Genomic DNA, 27,760 nt, shown 5'->3' with positions numbered 1-27,760 from the left:
ATGGATCAAGGCCTCACCCTACTCCAAGATGACCTCATCTTAATGTGCAATTTAATTATATCTGCAAAGACCCTATTTCCAAATTAGGTCATATTTATAGTACCAGGGGTTAGGACTTCACATACTTTTTGGGGGGGAAGAGGAGAGGGGACACAATTCAACTCACAACAAAAAGAGAAAAGGAGAAATTACTAAAGTGACCAGGGCACACATACAGAATATGAACCCAATGCTTTTGTCATCACACACTACTCTTTTGCTTCCAGCTCCCAGTCTCTTAGTGAATATTGCACTTTATTTTTTGTGTCTTCAAAGACTAGCTGCTTAATAATTTGCTGTAGAATTTCATGGGGACTAAAAATAAAGCTCGCTAATTCTTGGTGTCCAAATCTATTATTTCCCATTTTTATTAAGTTGTTCTCAACATTAACTTCGGTTCCTCAAATACTTTTCTTGTTTCCAAGCTCATATAATTGCTCTGGACAATTTATTTAGATTGGTTTGCTGATTTCTTATTACCCACTCTCCTATATTGGGCTTCAATTTCATTTTGATGATTGTTCTATATACTCTAGTTTAAAGCATAATTAGTTCTGCTTTTCTGTGTGCATATGCATTGTTCCTGGGCTGTAGTCTGTCATAGAAATCACTGGTCTTTTCTTATATCTACCTTCCCTTTACAGTTCTTCTGTTGCCTTCCAGTAAGGGTTGGCAGTTCCCTTTACGGTTCTTACTGTTCCAGTAAGGGTTGGCAGTTCCAAGCAGAGCACAAATTACCAAGTACACAGCCAAATTTAATCAGTTAACCAACCAGTCAATTAATAATTATTGGATTCCTATTATGTGCAAGAGCTGTGTGAGACTGGATGTTATAACAACGTAAGAAAGAACACAAAAGAAATCTTGCCTTTGAGGAGCTTGTAATCTAGTATGGGGAGTACAACAGAGTAAACAGGCAATTGCGATAGTATATGGTAACTGCTATGAAAATAATTGGGCAAAGATGTTCCCTGTGTGCAAGAGGAATACCTTACCCAGATTTGAAATAATTGCTAGCACCACACTTTTGTAATTAGTTATATTTTCTCATATATTGTTCTCTTATTATTCTAACTTACTATCTACTTTTACATATCTCCACTGTGCCTAGGATGAGAACTCACATTTTGCAGCCAATGTATTTTTTTTCCTTACGATAATGTGCAACATATTAATCCAATAAGAACAGTATTATTAGAGTTAACAACATTAACCTCTTTTTTTTTTTTTTTTGCAGATTCATATCAATGATATAATTCTCTAGAAAAAAAATCAGAAAAGAAAAGGTTGGTATGATATCTTACAAATGCTTAAACCGGAGTTTATCTCATAACGATTACTTAAAGATATGTTAGAGCATTAATTCTAAATTCCCTGGGGTGCATTTGTTTAATCCAGACACTTCACATTATTACAATGTCATATATGGTGCAAGATTTTATAGAGACTAGAAAAAAAAAGATGTTTTTCCAGATACATTGAACAGTAATATGGATGGCCATTAGCTACACATTCAGTTCCTCTAGCAGCTTCCTCGTTTTACTTTCATGGCTTTTTAAGAGGTTACTTCTAGGACAGCACTGCTCTTCAGTCTGCAATAGTTCAAGTCAGAAGCTGAGTGAGGGAAATGCGGTATCCATTGTGGTCTGTTTTTCTATGTGACAGTTGTTCCTATTTTGTGTTTGTTTCTCCTTTAATAAGGATACAACTTTCATCTAGGGAGATGTATGGATCACTTGTTAGTGCACTTAAATGCACTAAGGCACTCCATCAGCTGGAAATTGTGACTTGTAGTTGAATTATTTTTGCACAGCGAATGGTTTTCCTTTTGACATATTTTAATATACTTGCACACTGAGAGCAAGAGTGGGTGAACAGAAAACAGACTGTTTTATTAACCCAGCAGTCACCTTTGAGGTTTGTACATGTCCACTTTTTTTCTTGCCTTTGTACATAATCCCAAGAGGCTGGTACCTGGCTTTGCTCAGAATAACAAAGTCAGGCACAAATCTCCAAACACAATTGTTAGCTGAATGCCAACTGTTTCTTCTCATCTTTTTTTTTTTTTTTTTTAACTTGAGCATTAAGAATTGTATCTTTATGGGTGAACCTTAACCATTAAAGAATGAGTTTGTTTTTCTATTTCAGATGCTCTCCCTATCGTTTACTAGATTTATTTCACAATATGTAATCTTAGGTGATAAAAGAAAATATTTTTTGCATGTTTTTTGCAGAGATCCTCTTTTTCCCACATCCACTAATAGTGAGAAGAAAAGAAGACAAATATGTTACAAGCTCTAACGGGACTCCAATTTCAACAGAAAGAACAATTAGGAGAAAAGGAGAGGAGACTTCAACTCAGCCAGGAATCCAGGGCCCAGCGTACACAGTTCCACATGCAATTTTCATGCAAACCAATGTTTCAGAGACTTTTCTCAGTAAGACCAGAAATTTCTTCAAGTCAATTACCATCTTTTTCTAAGGTATGCATCTGTATATATATACATACATATATATATATGGCTATATAAATTATAATATAATTATATTATATATATATTATATATAATATTATATATGTATAATATTGTATATATATGTATATATATATTGTGTATATATGTATATATATAATATATATAATATGTATATATTATAATAATTGTGGCTATATAAATTATAGCCATAATATATATATATATAAATTATGGCTATAATTTCTAAGTAAATACAGTAGGTAATCACATCTAAAATCCATACATTTTAATTTTACTCAAAAGTAATAAAAATCCATACCCTTCTCCCAGCTCCCAGTAAGTGGCTCATTTAAAAGTATGTAAATATTAGAGCGACAAAGCATTCAAGTGCATAATTTTCTTTCATATCATCATCATTATCAATATCATCATCATGATAATAAGACCAGTTGATATCTTTGAGTCTTTGATATGTTACAAAGAAGTTTCATATCATCTCATTTGATATGAAACCAAACCAATCAATGAGGTGTGCCTTATGAATAGAAACATTACCAAGAATGATAAGCCTTTGTGAGGCACCTGGGTGGCTTAGTCGGTTAAGTGTCTGACTCTGGGTTTCGGCTCAGGTCACGATCTCACACTTCATGAGTTCAAGCCCTGCATCTGGCTCTGCATTGACAGTGCAGAGCCTGCTTGAGATTCTCTCTCTCCCTCTCTCTCTGCCCACCCCCGCTTGCTTGCTATCTCTCAAAAATAAATAAATAAACTTAAAAAAAAAGAATGATAAACTCTCTAAAAGCATTCCAAGACTTCTAAAATACAACTGAGTGGTATGGTAGAGAGAAAGCATGACATCTTTGAGTTAGAATTCTGAGTCTGCATTGTTAATTCTCTGATATTGGGCTTCTAAAGCATTGCTTTGTTTAATTGTTCATTATGAGAGATAATAATTTTGCAAAAAGTGGTTATGGAGTTTGACTGAAGATTACTTTAGTAATGAAGATTACTAAATTTTAGTGTGTAAAGGTAGCAAATGTATTATAGATGGGATTTTTTTGCCGGGGAGTAGGTTAGAGAACATAACTTTGAAGGTTAACACCATGAGTGTATGACCCTAGGCTAGGAACCCATTCAAGGGAAAACACCTAGTAGATGGCAGAGGCAAGATTGGAATCCATTTGTTTTTCTGCGTGCCAGTACATATCTAGAATTCAGTTTCATTTAAATAGCATATTTTGAGCCACTACCTTTGACCAAGTTCTTGATCTATAATTACAAGATACAAATAAGAGATCTTACTATAAAAATTTTATAATGTAGAAGGGTAAATAAATAAACACATTTGAAAAAATACTGTACATACATGTGGTGCATTTGTACTTGTACATGGGTTCAGTGGTTTCATGGAAGGCTTTATTATTGTGAGGCATTTAAGTTAGACCTAGAAGAATTGCTGCATCCATTTTTGGGGAATACCTATATTGACTATATTTGCTTTAGCTTTCATACTAAGCCTATTCTTTAGAAAATATGACTATCCCATGAACCTCTTGTAAACTTTCAACCATGAATTCTTATTTATTGTAAATTAAGCTTTCAAAAGTCATTGCTTTTTGGGGTCATGGATATCTTTTGTTTATACTTATTTCTGACTTTATTACATTTTTTATAGTCCTTCTAACTTTATTTAGTAAAATGTGTTTAGGCAGGAATGCCTTTTTAAATTTTTTGCTTAAGTTTTAATTTTTTTAATTGAAGTATAGTTGACACACAATATTACATTAGTTTCAGGTGTGCAGCATAGTGATTTAACAAGACTATATGCCATGCTATGCTCACTACAAATATATCTGCCATCTGTCACAATACAATGCTATTATACTACCAGTGGCTATATTCCCTATACTGTACCTTAAAAAAATTTTTTTTATGTTTTTATTTTAGTTTTGAGAGACACAGAGTCAAGCAGGGGAGGGGCAGAGAGAGAGGGAAACACAGAATCTGAAGCAGGCTCCAGGCTCTGAGCTGTCAGTACAGAGCCTGACATGGGGCTCGAACTCAGAAGCAGTGAGATCATGACCTGAGCTGAATGGAGTCGGAGGCTTAGCCTACTGAGCCACCCAGGTGCTTCCCTATGCTGTACCTTTTATCCCTGTGACTTACTCATTCCATATGTGGAAGCCTGTATATTCTATACCACCTTTACCCATTTTGCCCATGCCCCCACATCTCTCATCTCTCTTCCTAAGCAGGCATACTTTTCATGGAAAAATCACTTAACAGTGAGTGCTACAATCTTTGTCTTCTTAGAATCATCATCATTATCCTCCTTACATCCTCATTATCAGAACAATAAAATCTTAGTACTTTTTAAGCAAGTGCTATGGGGACAGCCATCATGATAAGCACTTCAAGTACATTATTCCTAGTTTCTTAATAATCCAGTAGAGTAGTTGTAAGCCCCATTGTGCAGAAAATGAACTGAAGCTCAGAGATTTTTAAGAAGTTAGTTCAGAAGATCACAATCAGCAAGAATGTTTTTGTTCTGTGACCATGGCAATGTTGACACTTATTATTTGTCCACCTAGTTGGAGTTTATCAGTTTCTCACTAGCTTTATTAGTGAGAATTCAGATGATTTCCAGTATGAATAGCCCATTTGGAAGCAGATTAAGCCGCCAAAAGAATTTGTTGGTTTCTAATACTAGGAAGGACAGCTGATATCAGGGGTGACTGGAACCAGGACTTCAAATATGTTAAGAATGTATTTATCTCTCTGTGCTTTTCTCTGCATATTGTCTTTGTTCTCAGACCAGCGCCTTCTTGCAGCAGACTGGGTAGGCTTCATTCCCTCCAGGCTCACACTCTCACAACTTGCTACCCAGGAAAAGGGGGGCTTATGTTAATTAGCTCCAGTGTGAAAATTTCAGATAAAGACTGGGATCGCAGCTCCATCCCTTGGTCTGGTCATTTAGGGGGTAGTGAGTGCTATGCTCAGTTTCTATTAGGCAGGTGTTCACTTCTGTGGCTGTGGGGAAAGATAGAAGTGATAGTGCTTTATTTCAATATCAGCACTCTGGGGGTACTCTACAGATATGACCTCCAGAAAACTATTTGGAGGTAGTCCCAATTTTTGCCTCTTAACACAGGCCATCATGGTATCTGCTCTCAGTGTCTTAATTAATTTTCTACCAGTAACACCCCAAACTGATATGACATAATAAATCATACCTGCAGGATGGAAAGTTTTTGTCCAATTTTGCCCATTAAGCTAAAGTATGTCAAGTTTGTTATGAACATTTGAAATTGGTTTTAATGTTTTTCTAGATCGTAATATTTTGTTATTTATCTAAGGTAGAAAATTTTGTCTCTGACTGGGAACTGGATCAGCCTCTAAAATTAAAAGAAATGAAAATCAGTACATAATGGATAGTTTCCAGACTCTGCAGAAGTGATATGTGGACAGACATGCCTTATCCAATGGGACCATTTGGTCAACTCTGTCTTTGGTTAGCATATGCCAGCATCTCAGAACCTGATCAGTACTATGTGATATGGTAAAAATTAAATTTCTGGGTTGAAAAAGCTGAGGATCAGAATATGGTTTGACTTTATGAAGGATGCCCCCTCTGAAACTCTGTTTGAAATCATCAGCCCCCTCATTCTTTTGACTCAGGCAGGGTGCTACTGTAAAAGATTATAAACTTTAGAGACACATAGTGTGCTAAATACATTTTAGATACTATGTTATGAGACTTCTTAACACATTGTAAGATACGTTTCAATAAATATTTATTAATTTATTTTTAAGAATGAAATTTGGCCGTTTTAGAGTATGTAAAATAGGAATCTTCTTTAAAATGGAAAAATATTTCTTTCTAAGCACTATCATGTGCCAGCCCTGTGTGGAATGTTAATGGACAGACTCTATGTGGAAGCTCTATCCTCTTGAAGTATCTAATTTCATTCTGTTGATAAAATGTAGAAGGGATAAAAATTATGAGAAAAATGTAGTCCGTTTCTTTTCTATAACAGTTTCAAATTTTTCTTGAATTCCCCACTGCCCTCCCAATACTCATACCTTACTGGGAGACAAGTAGATAAGAGATGGGTCAGAGGAGATGGAGATGGCAATTAGGGAGTGGAAAATAGGAGAACAATTTAACTTTTTAGTTAAATGTATTTCAAACCTTTTAGTTTAAAATGATTGCTTTCAGGTTAAATCTGCCTGTTTTTGGCAAATACTGTCTTTCATGGGTATGAAGCTTATGTGTCTATATGTCCTCTGACCATGCTTCCTGTTGGCTTCCACTGCTAGGTCTGTGGCTAATGGGATTCATGACCTGTCCCCTTGGCAGAGGCAGGGTCAATGGTTAACACCAGTCGACCTTAACCGCAGTCACAGAGCCCAAGCTGGACCACCTCATATCACTTCTTAACCACTGGGGGCTTGCAGGAATATTTGTTAAGTCACCATTTCTGATATGCTGAGGTCACTGAACACTCAGAGTTCTAAATGGAAAACAGACCAAAAGCTCCTCTCGTTCATGTTTCTTCTTCTCCCTTTTGGGGCTTCTGTTCTTTGCAGACCCTCCAGTACATACACACTAACGACTTTGAGCCAGAACAGGGAATTAGGACCTTCATGTCTAGACAGACTTGTTTCCCTTTGTCTTCTTTCTACATTTTTCTCTTTTTTTCTTTTTTTTTTTTTTTTGGAGGAAACATTACTTCTCCCTGCTATGAACTTCAAAAGTTCCTTTTTCAAGTTGACATTTACCTTTACTTTTCTCTGGGACCATGAGCAGAAGGGCAAGGAGTTGGAATGCAGAAAAGGAAAATATACAAGAGGTATATATCAAGGATATTAATCCTGAGATGGGGGTAAAATTTACAGAACAAGAGAAGGTAATAAAAAAAAAGAAAACAATCACAGAATCAATTGCTAAATATTCTATGCTTAGATAAAATTTTCTAGTTGTACTTCGGGTGTTCTAAATTTGTCAGATAACCTGTAGAATTTGGGTATCTCCTCTAGATAAATCTCATTTACATTTATGCTGAAAAACCTTTTGAAGTTATCTATTTCAAAGACCTCTTAACAACACTAGCTTCAAAAAAAAAAGCAAAGACTTACAAAGGAAATAATGTCAAGTGTCCTTTGTATTACAACTTATATACTTTAAAAGTCTCTCTGTCTCTAGTGTTGATAAAAGGGAAATTACAGAAGCTATAGAGCTAATACACATAAAGTGACAACTATGCATTGTCTAGAAAAGTTTTTTTAATCAGAATAAAGACATTTTCCTCCTAAAGTTCCATTTTGTTATAAATATGAGGAAAGCATGGTTCAGACCTGAGCAAATGTAGCTACTACTATCTGATAATGAGTGATGGATGAATGAAATAGTAGCAGGGGCTTAACTTTCATCCAAGTTATGATCATCTTCATGATCAAGAAGCCTAAAGAAGACACCTAATCCCCATTGTGTTTTCTGAGTAATACATTATTCATTATTATACATCTGAGACTCATAGCATCTAATACCCTGTGAAATAGCTTTATAGCCCAAGAGTTTACTAATGGAGGAAAATGGCTCACTGAAACCAAAGGGTGCAAGAGTGGGAATCATCTGTTTCCTTACAGTCTTCAAGTATAAGACAGTCTTTCACTGTGACTCTTATTAATCAATACCCACTTTTCAGGTTCTGTCTTGATTTTAGGTAATGAAGCAGAGAGAATTATACACCCTTTGGGGTTACATATTGTGGCCTCCAAAGATGTTATAATATTAATGTTCTTCTTCACTGATTGGCTTATAATTTTAGCATAATTTCTTTTTACCTATCTTGAAAATTGGTCGCCTTTAACTTTATAATCTTCCTCCATAAATGTGAAGACTGTTGTCGTTTTCAATTTTTCCTTGTCTCTTTTTTTTGAGGCTTTTAATAAATTATTATGACTAACAGCCACCTTTTCAAAGTTCTCATGGTTACTTGAAAAGACATCATGGGAATTGACCAAAATAAATCATTAAAGGTCAAAAATAACATACACCCAGCAGATAACTTTGTTTTGCTAATTTTTAGTGGCAATGCTACTGTCTTCATTTTCAATTATTTTTTAAAATATGTAGGTGGAGATATATACATGCTAATTATTTCTATTAGCTTCCAGTAGTTGAATAATGGTATCTTTTTGTGTTAACTGATCCTATGGGTGAAATTTCAAACATAAATAACTGAGAAAGGCAGAAATAGTATACGTCTCCACTTCCAATTACATTTAAAATATTAATCTATAACCATACAAGCTGAGATTCAGTGCAAGATTTAAGGAGATGTCTTGGGGTTTTGTTAATTGTTTTATCTCTCTAGATTCAATAGTTCTCAATCTCTCTGGCTTTTCTTTCAACTTTCTTCTGTTTAAATTCAAGGGACTGTCTGTCCACAACTTTTTTGAGACTTCTCCAGTCTGATTACACACTGTGTAAGCAGCAGTTTGGGCAGACACACTTTTCACTTGCTAGTGGAGATAAAACTAGCTTTCCTTCTCTTGTTTGGCTCCTAGTTACAACATTTTCCCTTAGTCCATTGGAGACCCATCTATTCCCTTGGGGCTCCAAATGTTCCCTCCTGCTTTCTTAGACATGTTCTATCTTGTCACCCTCCCTTAAATTGTTCCACCACATTCCAGGCACTTGTTCTCACCATATGCTGTTTTATTTTCTATACAGCTTTTCAAAGTATCTGAAAATAACTAACCTATCGTGTTGAAGGGTTTGGGTGTTGTTTACTTGTTTACTGATTGTTTGGCTCAACCACTGAAAATGTAAGCTTCATGGGAGAAAGGATCTTGTCTATCTTGTAGATGCAGCTCTGAGGACTAGAACTGAGTAGGTGCTTATCAATATATTTGTTTGATAAAGGATTTTCCTTAAAACTCTGCTTTGGGGGTTACTTTTGGGGGGAGGATGACTTTTCACACTATCCCCAGGCTAATTAATCCACTACCATGGTTTCAATAAATGTAAATGCTTTAATCTACACAGTTTATAGCTGACATCCTCTGAGCCTACAACCAAATATCCTGCCTCTTTTACCTGGATGTCTTTCAAACTCAATATGGCCCAAATTAGATTAGTAATCTAGTGGCTCCCAGTGCCTTCACAAATAAAACAAAACAAAGACCCTGCTCATCACTCAGTGTTTTGTACTTCATAACTGGAATACTTATTCATGCTCTTGCTCAATCCTTAAAACTGGGCTCATCTTGGGGTGCCTGGGTGGCTCAGTCGGTTAAGTGTCCGACTTCTGCTCAGGTCATGATCTCATGGTTTGTGAGTCTAAGCCCTGTGTCGGGCTCTGTGCTGAAGGCTCGGAGCCTGGAGCCTGTTTCAGATTCTGTGTCTCCTTCTTTCTCTGCCCCTCCCCCATTTGTGAACTGTCTCTCTATCAAAAATAAATAAATGTAAAAAGGAAAAACAAAAAGCAAAACAAAAACAAAAACAGGGTTCATCCTTTCAACCCAGTTGTCTCTGTTATTGCAAATTCTTATTGAGTTTCCCTCATACTGTTGAGTTTACCTTATAAATAGTTCTCAAATCTATCCACTTTACTGCTGCTGCCAATACCCTAGTCAAGTTAATTATCTTTTCTCATGTATTTGACTATAATGCTCCCTACTGATGTCCTAACTGCCTGTCTTGTTTCCATCCAATCTTTCCAGCCATGTATCCCTAAGGATCTTTCACCCTGTAAATGTGACTGTAGTATCCTTTTCCCAAATAAGCAAACACACCAACAAAAGCTTTTCAGTGGATTCCCATTCCCTTTCAGATAAAGTTTAACCTACTTAAGTTGCTTAGAGCAGGTTGTGTCCTGACTCCTCATGTCTTTCTTTGAGTACTCAGAAAAGTGAATGATTGATCTTTAGGCAATTTCCCTTACATTATACTTTCCTCAGCTGGACTATAGCTAGAAGCAAATTTAAGATTATATTCTCCAATAAGAACTTTGTGCCCTGTTTTTCCATATTAATGATTGAGAATGGAATATTAAACTTTGAAACAGAGGAATGTGTTAGGATTAACATCTAAAGATCAAAAATATATTCCTTAAGATTAAAATACACAAAAAGTATTACTAGCAACAAAGCTTAGAATTTTCTTTGGGAATCATCTTTGGATCTGCTCCAACACATGAACAAATGTTTCATTGAATCACAGTTTTCAGACATTGCTGAATGGCCAAATTATTTTGGTCTAGAAAATTTTCAAAGCACTTATTACTTGTGTCCAATTATAGCCATAGAAATGTATCAATAACACCCTCAAGCATTTTCTAATTCTGAGGTATCATCTATTTCCTGTGAATAATTTACAATATATTCATATTGTCCCCCATCCCCACCCCCAAGCTTTTTTCTGCAATGAATGCTATTTTAAAAGTAAACATTCCTTTGCTGGTTCTTGTGAACAAAAACACTCCTCCTCTTTCTTTAACCAATTATTTGTATAGTCAGTCAGGTCTGCCATTGGGGCAAATAGTTTAAATATTTTAAAAACTGTAATCCCTGAATTGTGTAAAATGTGAAAGATACATAGTGTATGTTAAACTTATTTAAAATGGTTACTTTCTAATTCTACTTTCCTTTTTTTTCTTCCATTACAGTTGGAGCATATTGCAATTGCCTTCTTTCACTGTTATTAACTTTTTCCCTTTCATCAGAAAAAAGATCTTGCTTTCTTCGATTCCCTTAACTGATATTTTATTTTTTTAAATTTTTTTTTTCAACGTTTATTTATTTTTGGGACAGAGAGAGACAGAGCATGAACGGGGGAGGGGCAGAGAGAGAGGGAGACACAGAATCGGAAACAGGCTCCAGGCTCCGAGCCATCAGCCCAGAGCCTGACGCGGGGCTCGAACTCACGGCCATCAGCCCAGAGCCTGACGCGGGGCTCGAACTCACGGACCGCGAGATCGTGACCTGGCTGAAGTCGGACGCTTAACCGACTGCGCCACCCAGGCGCCCCTCCCTTAACTGATATTTCAAAAGAACTCTTCCCTCTCTTGCTGTCTCTCAGGCAAGTCCCATCTCAATTGTACTTTGTCATTCATTATCAGTCTTTGTGTCCATTCTCTTATCCCAGCTTAGTTTTTTTCTTTTCCTTTTTCTTTTTCTTTTCCTTTTTTTTGGGGGGGGGGGATGTGGGAGAGGTAGAAGTAGGGGGCACTGGTGTTGGGAGTCTCCTATCATTTCAGGCCTTAAGCAAATGGATTCATTTCAAATGGAAATTGCATTTTACATCAAAAAGTTAAAGTTTCTTTGTCTTAATAAATTAGAGCCTTCTATAACACATACTCACCTAAAGAAATTTTAGAATAGGACTTCCAAGTAACTAATAACTGGAAAATTCTGATCTTGGGCTGTAGTCACTGAAGATAAGGAAAGACATCTGTTTCAGTACCCCAGCTGGCTTTTACACAGACATTTCAGACTCAGTGTGCTCCTGCTCTTTCTTTTATCTATGCCCATCTGCTTGTATGGTGTGTTCCCACCCTAACATATTTTCAGACCCTTGCCATAGGGCAGAAGTGCCTAGCAATTATTTGTTGAGATAGATAGCCCACATAATACTGTAAGTGACATCTGTTCTGTAGGAAATCCTTCCCTTGTGGCAGCAGTGTCATATTGGCAGCTCATAGGAATATCAAAATTGACATACAGGAACAATTGAATGTTTCATCTTATCCTGAATTCTCACTCAGAGAGCATCCAATACCAGATGCTTTAGAGGGCCCTGTAACCCCCTGACTCTTTCTCTTGTTCTCTCTACACCTATGGTAATTGGCAATACTACACTATGGGGAAAATTTCTTCCTGACCCCAGCTGGTAACCAAATTATGCCCTAAAGCGTGAAGATTGGCATATTTTAAGTTTATTGTAGCTAAGATGGTGAAAAAAGAGATGTTTTTCATATTAATGTGCTTACCAGATTGACCTAAATAATAGCTTGAATAGTAAACTCCACAAATCACTCTTAATAACTTATTATTTGGCAAAATTACAATGACAGATGAACATTTTAATCTTTTAAGAGTGTTGATCCCCATGTTTGGCAATTGGTTCTTCTTCTTTACATTATTTCAAACTGTTGCTAAGAAAATTCCATAATGGTTCAAGATTTGAATCTTCGTATAAAAGTGTATTTGGTAAAATATTAATTCATTCTGAGTAAACTCTGAATTTGTTGCTTTTTAGCTGTTTGATGGTAAGAAGGCAGGCAGAATTTAGAGCCAAAAATTGGGAGCAATAATGGCTGTATTCATTATTAGAGCCATCGTTGGCAAGTTGAAAATGCAATATGCAAGGTAGGTTCTGAATAAATTCACACTTAATTCAATTTCCCAAACAATCTCCATTGGTGGTGTTACCCTCTTCAGTGATTTCAGAATACCATGACAAACTCAGATTGAAAAAAGTTAGAATGGTATAATTGTGAAAGTCTTTTAAAATTAGAATTAAAATTAATCTACTCAATTACATAATTGGGGCAACCCATTTAATTATGTTTAAGTAAGACTTAAACATTTGGTATAAGTAGTAAACTACTCTTTTACCTCTTTATAATTCTGTAGGTTAGCAATATAGGCTAGATTCATTTTAGTGGTTCTTCTTTTGCTGTTCAGTTGACTTACTATCGTGATTATCCTGGGGATTGATGGTCTAATATAGCCTCCCCCAGAAGTCTGGTTTTGGTGTTGACTGTCTGCTGGCCATTTGTCTGTAGAATAACTTGATTTCTTCATATGTAGCAGTATTCTAAAAGCAAGAAGAAAGGGGGCTAGCCTTCATGAGGAAATTATTTTATACTTCTGCTTGCATGTTGTCCTATTGGGCCAGACTCATGGTTAAGTCCAGAGTCGATGTAGAAGACCACAAAATGGAGCAGATACAGAGAGGTTTTTCTTCTCTTTCTTTCTTTCTTTCTCTCTTTTTTTTTTTTTGGGTGCTTCAACTGTAATAATCTACCACATATTGCTGCCATATTGCTGGTAGAAACTTATCTTTCTGATTCCTTAACACAATACATCCATTACTGGAATATTGTGCTAAATTCTGTAAATCTGCAAGAGAATTGTGTAAATAATGTAAAGATCAATAAAACTAATTCCTCTTTCTATACATTTTATTTTTTTATTTTTATTTAAAAAAATTTTTTTTTCAACGTTTATTTATTTTTGGGACAGAGAGAGACAGAGCATGAACGGGGAAGGGGCAGAGAGAGAGGGAGACACAGAATCGGAAACAGGCTCCAGGCTCTGAGCCATCAGCCCAGAGCCTGACACGGGGTTCGAACTCACAGACCGCGAGATCGTGACCTGGCCGAAGTCGGACGCTTAACCAACTGCGCCACCCAGGCGCCCCTCTATACATTTTAAATACAAGTCCTTTGTCAAATTTTATCCCAGCCTATAGTTTGTCTTTTATCTTTTTAAAAAGATCTTTGACAGAGCAAACTTTTTTAATTTGGACAGCATCCAATTTATTAATCATTCCCTTTATGGATTGTGTTTTTGCTGTCATGTTTAAGAACTCTGTTTGTATATTGCTATGTATACTCTGTTTATTCAATTCACTGATATTTTGTTGAGGACTTTTGCATTTAAGCCCTTGAAAGATATTGACCTATGTTTTTTTTTTCTTTCCATTTTTTTTGTATTTTTTTTGTGTGACTTTGATATTAGGATAACACTGACCTCACACAGTGAATTGGAAAATGTTAGTTTCTCTTCTATTTTCTGGTAGAGATTATGTTGAGGTGGTGTCAACCCTTATTTAAAAATGTTTGGTAGATTCCACCATTGAATCCATCTGGGCCTAGAGATTTTCGTTTTTCTTTTATTCTTAGTTTCACTAGAGGTTTATTGATTTTATCGATATTTTCAAAGAGCAAGATTTTGGTTTTGTTGTTTTTCTGTATTAATTTCTTGTTTTAAAGTTCATTGATTTCTGATTTAATTTTTATTATTTGTTTTCTTTTGTTTACTTTGGATTTAATTTTGTCTTCTTTTTCTAATTTCCTAATGTGGAACCTTAGATTACTGCTTTTAGATCTTTCTTCTTTTCTAATATATGAATGCAGTGCTATAAATATCCCTCTAAGCACTTAATTTTCATTTCATTTGTTGTATGTTAATTTTCATTTAGTTCAAAATATTTTTAAATTTCTATTGATTTTTTTTCTTTGACCTATTGTTATTTACAAGTATGTTGAATCTCTAAATATTTTGAGATTTCATGCTATCTTCTATTATTGATTTCTAGTCTAAATCTGTGGTCTGAGGGCATACAATATATGATTTCTATTCTTTTAAATTTATTAAGATGTGTTTTATGGTCCAGAGTGTGGTCTATGTTGGTGAATATTCCATAAGAACTTTAAAAAATATGCATTTTGTTGTTTTTGGATGAAGTAGCCTATAGATGTCAATTATATCCAGTTGATGAATGATATTGAATTCAAGTGTGTCCTTAGTTATTTTCTGCCTGCTGCATCTGTCCATTTTTGATATATAGGTGTTGAAGTCTCCAAGTCTAATAGTGGATTCATCTATTTCTCCTTGAAATTGTATCACATCTTATTTCATGTATTCTATAGTTAAATCCATACATATTAAGGATTATTATGTTTTCTTATAGAATTGACCTCCTTATCATTATGTAATGGCTCTCTTTATCCCTGATAATTTTCTTTGCTCATAGATGTACTATGTCTGAAATCGGTGTAGCTATTCCTACTTTCTGTTAATTAGTGTTAGTATGGTATATCTTATATTTTTTGTCTTTCATTTACTTTTAATCCATATATTATATAATACATAAATATATGTATATAATTATAATCTTTGTATTTAAAGTGAGTTTCTTGTAAACAACATGTAGTTGGGTATTGTTCTTTGATCTACTCTGACAATCTCTTTTGATTGGTACATATAGACCACCGATATTCAAAATGATTACTGATATAGTTGGATTAGTATCTACCATATTTGGTACTGTTTTCTCTTTGTTTTCCTTGTTCTTTGTTTCTATCTTTTTCTTCCACTCTTCTTCTGCATTTTGTAGTTTTCACTAAACATTTTGTGTGATTCCATTTTCTCTTCTTAGCATATCCATTATATAATAAAAAACTTTTTTATTATTTTCCCTAGAGTTTACAATATACTTTAACAACAAATCCAAGTCCACTTTGAAATACCACTATATCACTTCATGATAGGGAATGTACTTTATAATAACAAAATAATCTTAATTTTCTCCCTTTTGTTCTTTTATGATTGCTGTCATCCATTTCACTTGTACATAAGCATTCTCTCTCTCTCTCTCTCTCTCTCTCTTTCTCTCTCTCTCTCTCTCTCACACACACACACACACACACACACACACACACACACAAGTGTACATAATCAAGTTCATTGCTACTATTATTCTGAATAAACTGTTTTTCTGTTAGATCAATTAAGAATAAGAAAACTACAAGCTTTTATTTTATCTTCACTTATTTATTCTTCTATGCTTTTCCTTTCTTTATGTAGATCCAAGTATCATTTTCTTTCTCTCTAAAGAACTTCTATTAATAATTCTTTTAAGACAGGTCTACTGGCAACAAATTCCTTTATTTTTTGCTTGTTCGAAATAGTCTTTATTTTTCCTCAATTTTCAAGGATAATTTTGCAGGTTGCTAGGTTGTTGTTTTTTTCTTTGAACACTTTAAATATTTCACTCTACTCTCTTTTTGTTTGCATGTTTGCTTTTGCCCTTGGATAGATAAGGTGTTTTTTTTCCCCGTTGTGGCCTCTTTCAACATTTTTTCTTTATCTTTGGGTTTTTAAAGTTTGAATATAATATGCCTAGTGTAATCTTTGAAGCATTTCCCTGTTTGGTGTTCTCTAAGCTTCCTGGATCTATGGTTTGGTGTCTGACATTGATTTGGGGGAAATTCTCGGTCATTATTGCTTCAAATATTTCTTCTGTTCCTCTCTCTCTGCTTTCTTCTGGTGTTCCCATTACGTGTATGTTATACCTCATGTAGTTGTCCCACAGTTCTTTAATATTCTGTTCTTCCTTTTCCAATCTTTTTCTCTTTCCTTTTCAGCTTTGAAATTTTCTAATTGTCATATCATTAAACTCGGAATTTCTTTCCTCAATCACGTCCGGTCTATCAATGAGTCTGTCAAAGGTATTCCTCACTACTGTAACAGTATTTTTGATCTTTAGCATTTCTTTCTAATTCTATTTTAAGATTATGTTAGTCATCTGTTCTCGCATGTTGTATACTTTTTCTACTAAACCCCTTAGCATGTTAATCATCCGTGCCATATCTGACTCAGGTGTTATATGTTACTCTCCTCAAACTGTGGATTTTTTTGCCTTTTAGTATGCCTTGTAATCTTTTTGTTGAAAAGTGGACATGATGTATTGGGTGAAAGAAGCTGCTATAAATAGGCCTTTAGTAATATACTGGTAAGTTATGGGGGGGGGGGGAGGGAAACATTCTATAATCCTGATTAGGTCCCAGTCTTTCGGTGAGCCCATCCATGCCTTTGGACTGTGAACTTCACATCTTCTCAATTCCCATTTTCCCATACCATAGGTGGGACAAGATGTCTACATGGGGCTGACATTGAGTATTTCCATTTCCCAAGTAGGGTAGGATCTGGTAAAATAGTTTCTCCTGAGAGAAGGTCTTGTTAAGAAAAACAGTGCTCTGGTGTATTTCAAATGGTTATTTTCCCCTACCTTTTGTTAGAAATAGAAGGGAATTTTTCTCTGATTATTCATTGTGAGAGCCTGGTAGAACTCCTGGAGATAAAACTGATAAAAGTGGGAGGCTCCATATGTCTGGGTACTTCTAGATCTCTTAACTCTTAGTCTTGTCCTCACTGGGCCTCCAGCAATTTATCATTACAGTTTAGGTTTTCCTCCCATGCTACTGGTTCCCAAGAAGTTTTCTGCTTCTGGATTTCTGCTTGGGTAAGTTGTGATTCTCTGTATCTGTTTGTCTGTCTCTCCAGTTTGGAAGGGGGCAACAATTTTCCCTGTGACCTCACTATTCTGACAGATCTCAGAAGAGTTGTTGAGTTTTTAGTTTGTTTAGTTTTTAACTTGATTGTAGGATGAAGTAGCTACTTTTAAGCTCTTTACATTCTGGACCAGAAACCAGAAGTCACACATTTACTTTAGTTTTGTTTTTGCAGTTGGTATAGTAGCATGAGTGAAATGTTTTCCATTTTCAATAAAGCAGAAGCACTTCATAGAGAAAGTAGGTTTTAAGGTGAGCTAAGGCAACAAAGTTTTGAAAATTCACTGGTTTTATGGCCAAATATTAGACAGCATTTTGAAAAGGTCAAACTCTAAAAGGAATAAGTAACAAACTCTGTATTATAAATTCTGTAAATCTTGGATACCATTTTAATGATATCTTTGCAAGTGGGTATTACACCTGTTAATTAAAGTTGAAAAAATAACCAACATCCTCATTATTAGTATCTATAAGTAGCAATTCATCTGCTGGGTATCTCAGCCATATATATTTAAAGCACAATGTGCTACATAAAATCAGTGATAGTTTAATTAGCATCTGATGGGAGTTAGCAATTTAACTTCAATTTACAGCATAAAGGTTAGGTGTGGTGAGCTCATTCTATAATACTGTGCTATTGTAATAATGAACAGTAGATTGACCACAGAATAAAAAAAATAAGAGTAGAGTAAAACCAAACACAAGTTTGGTAATCTGTAAAGGTACTATGTTCCAACAAAAACTGTACTCTAATTTTTAATTTTTAAATACTTTTGTTATTATGTGTTAGTGCTTATGGGAAGCTAAAACCTGAAGTCTAGTCTAGACCTAGACATAATGAGAAAAAGTAATCATATTAACAGCAGTTGGTCTTACCCACCTGACTTCAAACTAGTTCTGATTTTTATAAAACTTCTCAGGTTACCAGATGCTAGGGGCAAATTCTTTGTAGTGTTTATGATTTCACACTCAGAAATCAAGATTATTTATGTCCTTTTCTACCTTCTTAATGTATTAAAACTACCTTACATATTATTTTCTTGGTCTTCAACCTGTCTCAGTGGTTTTGATATTTGTCCCTAATGCTTTTAAAGCGTTCTTGTGGTGTTTGTTTTTATAAACTCAACTCACTTTTATAATAAAGTCTATCAATTTGTACAGCCTGGGGAAAAATAGAAAATGAAACAAAACAACAACAAAACCCTATGTACAATGTTTTTGCAAACTGCCTTTGAAAAGTTCTATCTCAGGAATACAAGAAAAGTGAACATAACCAAATTTCTGATACTGATTTTTTTCTGGGGGGGGGGTTATATCTATACAAACTTTTAAAGCTTGCATTTTCTCTAAGGTATATCCACCTATGAATATATTTTTCTAACATCCTCTTAGATCTTTTTTCACTACCAAGGCATCAGAAATCAATGAAGTCATATAGTTGGAAAGGAAGCAGAAATATTTCTATAAAAGCAAGAGATTATTTTAGCCATAAACAGATGTGAGAAAAAAAAGTATGGGCCTCGAAGTTACAAAGGCAATATGCATTTGGTAAGAGCACAATGACAAAGTAATAAAATGAAACAAAAAAAAAAAAGCAAAACAAGAGCAAATTCCATCTAAAACTATCTAACAGGGTAAGTCATATATTATACTGTAAATTAGGTAAAGTTAATCTTTAGAATTTAAAACCTCAAATTCTGCATTTTTAATTTTTTTGTCCTAAAGCCCTATCTTGCCCATTTTGTTGCCCTGTGCCTTTATAATCTCTCTTCCTCATTGTGTGTCCCTGGGAAATTTTTTTTTTTTGCTTTAAACACAACACTGATGGCCTCATCTATGAGCTGTACCTGTAGGTTTTTCTACTTTCTGCTTTTCAAGCATATACTTCTGTAGACGACACTGCAGACTTCATGTGTCTTACCATGGTTTCATGGATGTCACGTCTTGCCTCTTACTAGGAAACTTTCCCTTGAGGACAAGGCCCAAGACCACTGCTTTCTTTGAAACTTCAAAGTATTCAGTCTGCTGATGTGTTAACTCAATAGATACTCAGTAAATGTTAATTGGTTGAATACAGGAGCCAATGAAAGGAATGCAAATTCTATTACCTTTGCTAGGAATGGTTAATCTATTCTATTTTAGGAAAGGCTTAAATTTCTGTAGGGGCATTTGTTGGAGCTGTTTATTAATTCAACTTGTTTTGTTGTTGTAGAGCCAAAAGACATTGACTGGCTTTCTGGTAATGATCATATTCATTCTATAGTATACTTTTTGACACAAGATTAGAGATCTGACAATTAGAGTATCTGACAATTACTCACTGACTTCTGAGGTGACCTATATTTTCTACATTAAAAAAAAAAAAAGTGAGGGTGGGCTGCCGTAAGGGAGCAGTAGTGATGATCACAGACATCTATCTTGCGTTCTTGGTGGAGATTTTCCAACTTAAACAAATTAATTAAATTTATTAATGTGGTGATTATTTTGCCTCAGGTAACATATTTATTTTAGAAATGATAAGATACATGGAAGATGTATTTGTCAAGATTTTTGTCTGTTTAAATTTGCAGTTCCAAGGCAGTGTTTTAATCCTATTAAAGCTAATTGAATGGAGTCTGCAGGCTTTGTCAGTTAGGTGAAGTTCAAGTTGTAACTACTATTAAGAAAAGAAAAATATAAGAACCAAACAGTAACGCCTAACTTCTGCCATTTATTCTTTCCACTTGAACCTTAGGGCAATGTGAAAGAATGCTTTCTGAATTCACAGGGCAATTCATTGGAGACATTGGGATGAGATCTGATCTCTGAAAGGACAATTAGCCGGTTTAAAAAAAAAAAAAAAGGGCCCCTGTGTTTAGGAGTTTAAATATTTCTTTATGGGGCATCCAGTAGCTCTACTGGAGATTGAGGTTTTACAGTGTTTCCATTAAAATACCACTTTCCAGAGCAAACACTGTCAATAAAAAAATTTGCTCCAGGCTAAAGTTGGCATCAAGATTCTAGTCTAGAAGCTATTTTGTTTTAGAAATTCATTTGGACCAGTTTAGCTTAATGGTTAAGGGTATGAATAAATGTGTCCAATTGCTTTTTTTTTCTTTTTTTTTTCAGCGTAGTTATGAAATTCTTTTTTCAATGTTCTTTCCAACTGGACAATTTTTTCTCTACGCATCTAAAACAGGCACGTGTTTATACAAAGAGCAGTTTGGAACTTGGCACAGTTTCAATTTTGGATGATTTTGTAAATTGGGTTAAGTGATTAGTTCTTATTTATTATTATTTCAAAATTTCATGTCTAAAATGTTTAGAGTGCAACCTAATTTTGATATTTATTGAAAGCCAAATATCTTTGTTTATGTAGGGTCTTGAGTCTCTGTTCTTATTCTCCCATAGGAAGATTTTATAAATAAAGAATGATGAATTTTTAATGGCAGTGATACTATAAATGTTTATGAATTGTTTATATTAAAAATCTATTTGTGATGACCTAATGGGGGAAAAATCCTAAATTTTTATGTGAAAGACAACAACAACTTATTTCACCATTTACACAATATTTGCTTTTTAGGATCTTACATTATTTAATAAGTTTTCAACAATTAAAAGTTCTGTCTAGTCTAACCATGAGATTTCAGAAAAGATACCACTCTTGATTCTAGTTTAGATCTCCAGAACAGCTTCTCCAGTGTTTAACATGGCATGATTCTATTGGTAAAACATTTTTGAGCACCTGCAAATTATGTATGCCTATTACATTTAGAAATTTATACTCATGATATTGTACTAATATATTTTCTGATAAAAATAGTTTTGTATTTGTGAAAAAATAAGCAATAGTAAAATTCTAGTATTTCCTACTTTCACCCCACTGGTAAGACCTCACTTAGAGACCAATATCCTAGATAGCAGCTGTCAGTTTGTATCTGGGAGAAGTCATGCTGGATCTCTGTGGTTGGGGACCTCTTCTCAAACTTTGACACCCTTGGCTTCTGGACAGAGGAGAAATTCCAGGGATACTGGCAGAAGGACAATTTATCCCTTATTTTAAAATCAGCTTCTTCAAAATTTCCTATTTGTGTGCATTTTACTCCCATAGCTAATGATTGACATCTACCTGTTCTTAAGGCCCAACTTCAATGATCCTTCCTCAGAGATAATTTTCTTAGTCTTTCCACCCTCAGTGGGAATTAATATCTCTTTTCCTAAATCATTATTCAAATTTATGTTTTAAGACTAGTCATAGCTACCTTTATCAGAGTTTAAAAATATATATTTATATATTTTAATTCACTTATTTATGTTTTTTAGCCTATGAGACTATTGAATATTTCATCATTGTACCCCCATCAGTGCCGATGATTATTTGTGCATCATGGTCATTCAGTAAGCACTTTTGGCTAACCTCTTGCTCATGCCACTGTAAAAATTTTTAAATGGTCCTCTTGCTCAAGGGTCAACCCCTTCCCATCATTTTGCATATTCTAACACATTACATTTCTGAAGTAGAGCTCCACTTGTGTCATTCTTGCACTAAAAAGCATTCATTGGCTACCTTTCCAATTAAATATATACTCTTCATCCTTACATTCAAGGCCTTAAATGATCTGGTCTATTTCCACTTTTTCATTGTTAGTTCTTTACTATTTTTTATGCACCATATTTTCAGGTCCAAGCATTATGCTCATTATTCATCAAATGTTTCTTATGATAAATAATATGGAGTAATTATAGGTCATAAGATAGATATTGTTTCCAGTTACTATAGATTTAAGCAAATACATGCCAACGTTATAGTGAAATATTGACTTAGTGACAATGCATTGTGGTGAATTTATAGTTGGCGAAATATTTACAGATGAAGAGATTTTTAAAAAATATACAATGTTATATTACTTTCAGGTGTACAACATATTTATTCAACAATTCTATACACTGCTCAGTGCTCACCATTATAAGTGTAGTCACCAACTATAGTGTTATTATAATATTATTGACTATATTTCCTATGCCGTACTTTTAATCTCTGTGACTTACTTTTTTTATAACTGGAAGTCTATACATTTTAATACCCTTTATTTAATTCAATTATCCCCTCATTCATGTCCCCATTGGCAACCACCAGTTCGCTGTATTTGAGTCTGTTTGTTTTGCTTTTTAGATTCCACAGGTTAGTATACATGAAAAGATTAAAATATAAAACAGTGAACAACTTTTTCAAATTTGTACAATCATTACGTAAAAGAACTGATACTTGGACCCATGATTGACTATGTCCAAAGTTCTTGTATTTAATTAATACATTTCCCTCTCTATATGTCCTATTTTGTCCCTGTCTTCCCACACCCACCTCTGTCTCTCTGTCTCTGTTTTTGTGTATGTATATGTATAATATGTATATATATATATATATATATATATATATATATATATATATATACTTCATACATATAAAGATTATATATTATATATACATACACTATATATACATATATATGTATGTCTATTATTTATATCCTTGATGGTGATGTTAAATGGATATATATTTCAGTTATCTGGAACAATTGACAAGCAATAAATTGTTCCAGCTATCTGGAACAATTGAAAAGTAATAAATATAAATGTTAAACTCTTCATTTATATTTAAAAAATCAACACTGTAAGTACAAAATTGCATAGACATAGTTTAACATTAGCTTATGTGAAAAAGTAAGGGTTTTAGTTGACACAAAAAATAATGATCAAGTTTATTGACACCTTCCTATATACTAAGGACTTTTCCTAGATTTTCATATATACTGAGTAAGTTGATATTTAAAAACATTTTTTTAACGTTTATTCATTTTTGAGAGACAGAGAGAGAGAGATCATGAGCAGTGGAGGGGCAGAGAGAGAGGGAGACACAGAATTCAAAGCAGTCTCCAGGATCTGAGCTGTCAGCACAGAGCCTGACTTGGGACTCAAACCCATGAACTGTGAGATCATGACCTGAGCCAAGGTCAGATGCTTAACCGACTGAGCCACCTAGGCGCCCCATCAGTTGATATTTATAGTAACCTCAAGAGGTGGATACCATTCTCTTTTGCATTTTATGTATAAAGAAACTGAGGAACACAGATGTTCATCATCTTGCCACATTCTTTGGTTTTCCAATTATTTCACAAATATTTAGCTGACTTCTACTATGTGCTCAGTTTTGGAGATGTATCAGTGATTAAGGGAGTTCATGTTGAAAGAGAGCTGTCAGTGGAATTGGAAACACAGAGGAAAAATAAGTAGAATTACAACACACTATGAAATGTCCCATAGTGGGTCAGCACACATTTCTATAGCAACACTAAAGGTGGAGGGGTGTGGTTATCTAACCCATTCTTTGAGTGTTTAGAGAAAGCTCCTGGAAGAAAGTTACTCCTAGGTTAAGATCTGATGAATGAATGAGAAACAGATAGCCTGGATTAGTAAGGGGTCAGGAAATTGTGGTCCAAGTAGAAGGAACAGCAGGTGTAAGAGCTCTGAAATGTGAGAGATCATGAAGAGCTTGACAACGAAGTCATACAAAGAAGGATGAAGAAGTATGTTACATGTTTATCTCAGAGACTGGATTTCAGGGAATTGTGATAGTATTTTCTGAAGGATTGTTATATGGAGAAATAATCTTAGTCCACGTTATTCCAGAAAGAAGAATGACCTACAGAAATTAACATGTAGGAGTTAGAATGTGGTGATTTACAGTTTAAGATAAAAAATAAACACTTAAGCTTCTAGATTGATCCGACAGCAGAATGGGTTTGGAATTCCTGTTACTGGAGGCATTTAATTACAAGTTGGAAAATCTTTTTTTCATGAATACTGAAAGGTTATTTTTTTCTTTCATTGGGAAGAAACTTAAATTGTTCTCAAAGATACTTTCTACCTTACCCACCACTGAAACCATTACTAGATTATAAAGGGTGATGTTAAGAAAAGATAAACAGTGCAAGGTAGCATTCCAATTTGCTGAGTACAGAATTTGTAGAAAAGGAGATATATCTGATAATATTTGAAGTTCAATTTGTGAGCAATCTTATAGCTCTTGTGTTAAAACCTTATGTGCTTTGGAGAAGTAGTAAAGGAATATAAAATGATGGTCTTTTATTATATACATTTTCAATTTAGATATGGAAAGTAAGGCAGATATATCCCAGGCAATACTAGTCAATATATCCTAGTATCCTAGACATTCTATTTTGGTAGGTTACATGTTTTAGGAACCCAAATATTAAATGCAGCAAATTTTATTTTTTAATTTTCACCTGAAACACTTTCTTGAAAGAGAAATAATTTTGTTGAATCTATGAAATGGTCTAGTAAAATATTTAACACCATTTTTAATATCATGTATTCAAAATAGATGTATTTTAAGCAGAGTTTCTTTGGAATAAAGTTTTGGACCCAAGTTTGTGAATTGGTGGCATGTGAGCTTAGTTGGAAGTTTTTAATATTGGCTGAGATATCTTTTATTCCTTGACCTCCAACTAATTGTGGGTCATGTTTCAAACAATTTTGCCATAAAAGTCCCAGTAACAGTCCAGATAGTGGCAGATTAAGTCAGAGAGTTAATAAATTTACTAAAGGAAAACATCTCACTTATTACTGTTGCTGCTTTAAGGATGTCACTACGCAACTTTGACAAATTTGGCAGATTTAGAACTATCTCACCTATAGATCCAGAAGGGAATATTTTAGAAGAATAATTTTGTGAGATATGGTGAAACAAATGTGGGAGCAGAAATTACATAATTGTGTAATTTCCATTCTGTTTTAGTGCAAGCAGTTTACTAGTAGCACAGATAAGGGAGGGAAGTTTAAAATCATGAATGGCAGAACATTCTACTTTTTCTCTTTCCTGTTAAATGCCAAGTAACCATTATTCTAGGATCTGATTCCTAACAGTAAGATCCAACTGTCTCAAAGTATAGTGCCACTTTGCATTTGGTGCAAAATAAGCAATTCATTGAGAGAAATGCCATATCTTGGAGCATTATAATTTGGGAAACAGTGGGGAAAGTAATGGTAAAGAAATATTCAAGATTCTAAAAAATTAGTACAAGAACAATTGAATGGTCATTTGGAGTGGCTCTTCTCAGATTCCCTGGTCCTCAATATAGTGTCATTATTTTAGGAAAGTGCCCATTGTTTGATAGCTAGAAATAGAGACAGATAAATATTTAGTTTGACAAACTGGGCTGGGGGAATGAAGGGGATTGTAATAAAGCAAATAAGTCTTTTGAATCCTTGGGCAGGGGGCTAACATCAATCCAGAGCACTCCTCATTAATGGTGGAATTTGAGTTAAGAGAGGAAAATTATTAGAATCAAGCTACTTTTTTAAACTATCATTTACCTTTAATTTTTATTAAGGAAAATAGCTTAATATCTTAATAAATCATGTGTGAAAGAAGTTAAATTTAAAAAAGAATAATTGTCATTCTAAAAATGAGGAATAGGCAAGCTACAGGCTTTGCAAGATGTATTTTTGCAGATGTTATGTAAGAGTCAATTAATTCATGGGACTATTTTTGCCATCTGAATGTTAATGTTAGAGCATCTTATGAAAGAGAGGTTAAAAGGATACATTTAATAACTTTGGAATCATGGTTGGTTATTTTTGTGTTAGCTTTATCAAAAGGTCAATCTGAAAAGTTCTGTCATCGATAACACTGTGAATGAACTAACCAAATACGTTTAATACACAGTTTCAGCTAAAGGTGATATCTATGTAACTTTGAATGAATGATTGGTCTAACTTCACTGGAACTAATTATTTCATTTTAGCTTCATCTTGGGTTTATTTTATTCTTGTGACATTTAATGAAATCTATAAACAAACTTTTAAAAAATCTTATTCAACAATGACATACTTTGGGATTTGAAACATATTTTTTATTTAAACCAAGAAGTTATGGGCCTGTTCCTTTGATATAATTACTTTGTGGAGTATAGCATTCTATCATCTGCTTAATAGAGAGTAATAAATGCATTCCACGTGGTCAAAGTAGTTCTATAATTAGACTTTTAAGTAAAGTTTCATCAGCATATGCAAAAAACTCTCTCTACCACAGAAGTAATTAGAAGATTTATGAAATTTCTACTTAGAAACTGATCCCTGGTTTCATTTCTCTCTGATTTTAAACCTCTTTGGTGTATTCTTCTCAGTAGTGCAAAAATCAGCCACATTCTAAAACACCCTGTGTGATGTGGTTGTTATCTTCTTCATCTAGTTTTAAGCCATTCTTTCCCTCTCCCTATACTGCAAACTGGGCTTATATCAGTTCCTCAAATCATCCAGGCTTACTTCCTATGAGGAGTTTTTGCATATGCTGTTCCTTCTGCCCTACTCTTTGTATGCCTGCCTTCTCTTTCTTCTTGAAGTTAATGATCCTGTTTGTTAATGAGTCTCTTCCTTCTTCAAGTTAGCCTCTGTTTATTAGAATTTATACTAGAGTTTATGTGTTGATCTTTTGACAGCACCATTAGACTAAGCTTCTGTGAAGGCAGAGACCCTGGATGATTAATTCACCCTCTATCCACAGCAGCCAGAGAATGCTTGATATTTAGTAGCTGCTCAATAATTACTAATCAATGAAAGCACAACTGCAATAACTGAAAAGAAGTCAAGTACTTAATTATTGGAAAACTCTTGATGTAGATACTTTCAAACAACTGTCAAATGCTTCTTAAAACTGAAATATATTGAAAGCAATGGATTCTTGAAGATCTTTTAAAAACACAAGGAAGTATTAGGCATGATATACCTTATACATCCCAGGAAGCACTGTGAGGCATGATTATTTATTTTTGGAATTGTACTTCAGAAATATAATCATGGCCAAGTATTGAAAATTTCCAGAAAGTCTGGAGACTCACCAGTTGATTCCATTAAATATCCCTGATACTATTGGGCTACAATTTAGTTCATATATTATAGAAACCTTACTAACATGCCATATAAAAACTGAATCTTCTCATTTCAGATCTTAGCTGACAAAAGGGTAAAAAAGTCATTTTTATTAACATGGGCTATGGCTCAGTGTAGGAGAATGGAAGAATAATTTAATATTATTAAATGTTCAGCAACTGACCGGTTAAAATAATTTTATTTGTTATAAATAATATTGTG

At 34.3% G+C, this 27,760-nt stretch overlaps 1 protein-coding gene across 4 annotated transcripts in view; it reads left to right on the top strand.

The window, feature by feature from the left end:
* The first annotated feature begins 1,191 nt into the window (after window positions 1-1,191).
* Window positions 1,192-27,760, top strand: part of TFEC (transcription factor EC) — a 136,843-nt gene continuing 110,274 nt past the window's right edge. For 2 of the 4 annotated variants that reach the window (XM_019825733.2, XM_019825731.2), the window contains exons 1-2: window positions 1,195-1,325; window positions 2,274-2,522. In XM_019825733.2, the coding sequence (XP_019681292.1) occupies window positions 2,325-2,522 (198 nt within the window). In that variant the 5' untranslated portion in view covers window positions 1,195-1,325; window positions 2,274-2,324. Of the gene's footprint in view, window positions 1,326-2,273; window positions 2,523-17,468; window positions 17,560-27,760 lie in introns of those variants that run through there. The other 2 variants (XM_045052636.1, XM_019825735.2) reach the window with 2 other exon arrangements.

Source organism: Felis catus, chromosome A2 (assembly GCF_018350175.1).
Source record: "Felis catus isolate Fca126 chromosome A2, F.catus_Fca126_mat1.0, whole genome shotgun sequence".
Classification (NCBI taxonomy): domain Eukaryota; kingdom Metazoa; phylum Chordata; class Mammalia; order Carnivora; family Felidae; genus Felis; species Felis catus.
Note: the sequence above shows the minus strand (reverse complement) of the source record. Positions and strands in the feature narration are given on the sequence as shown.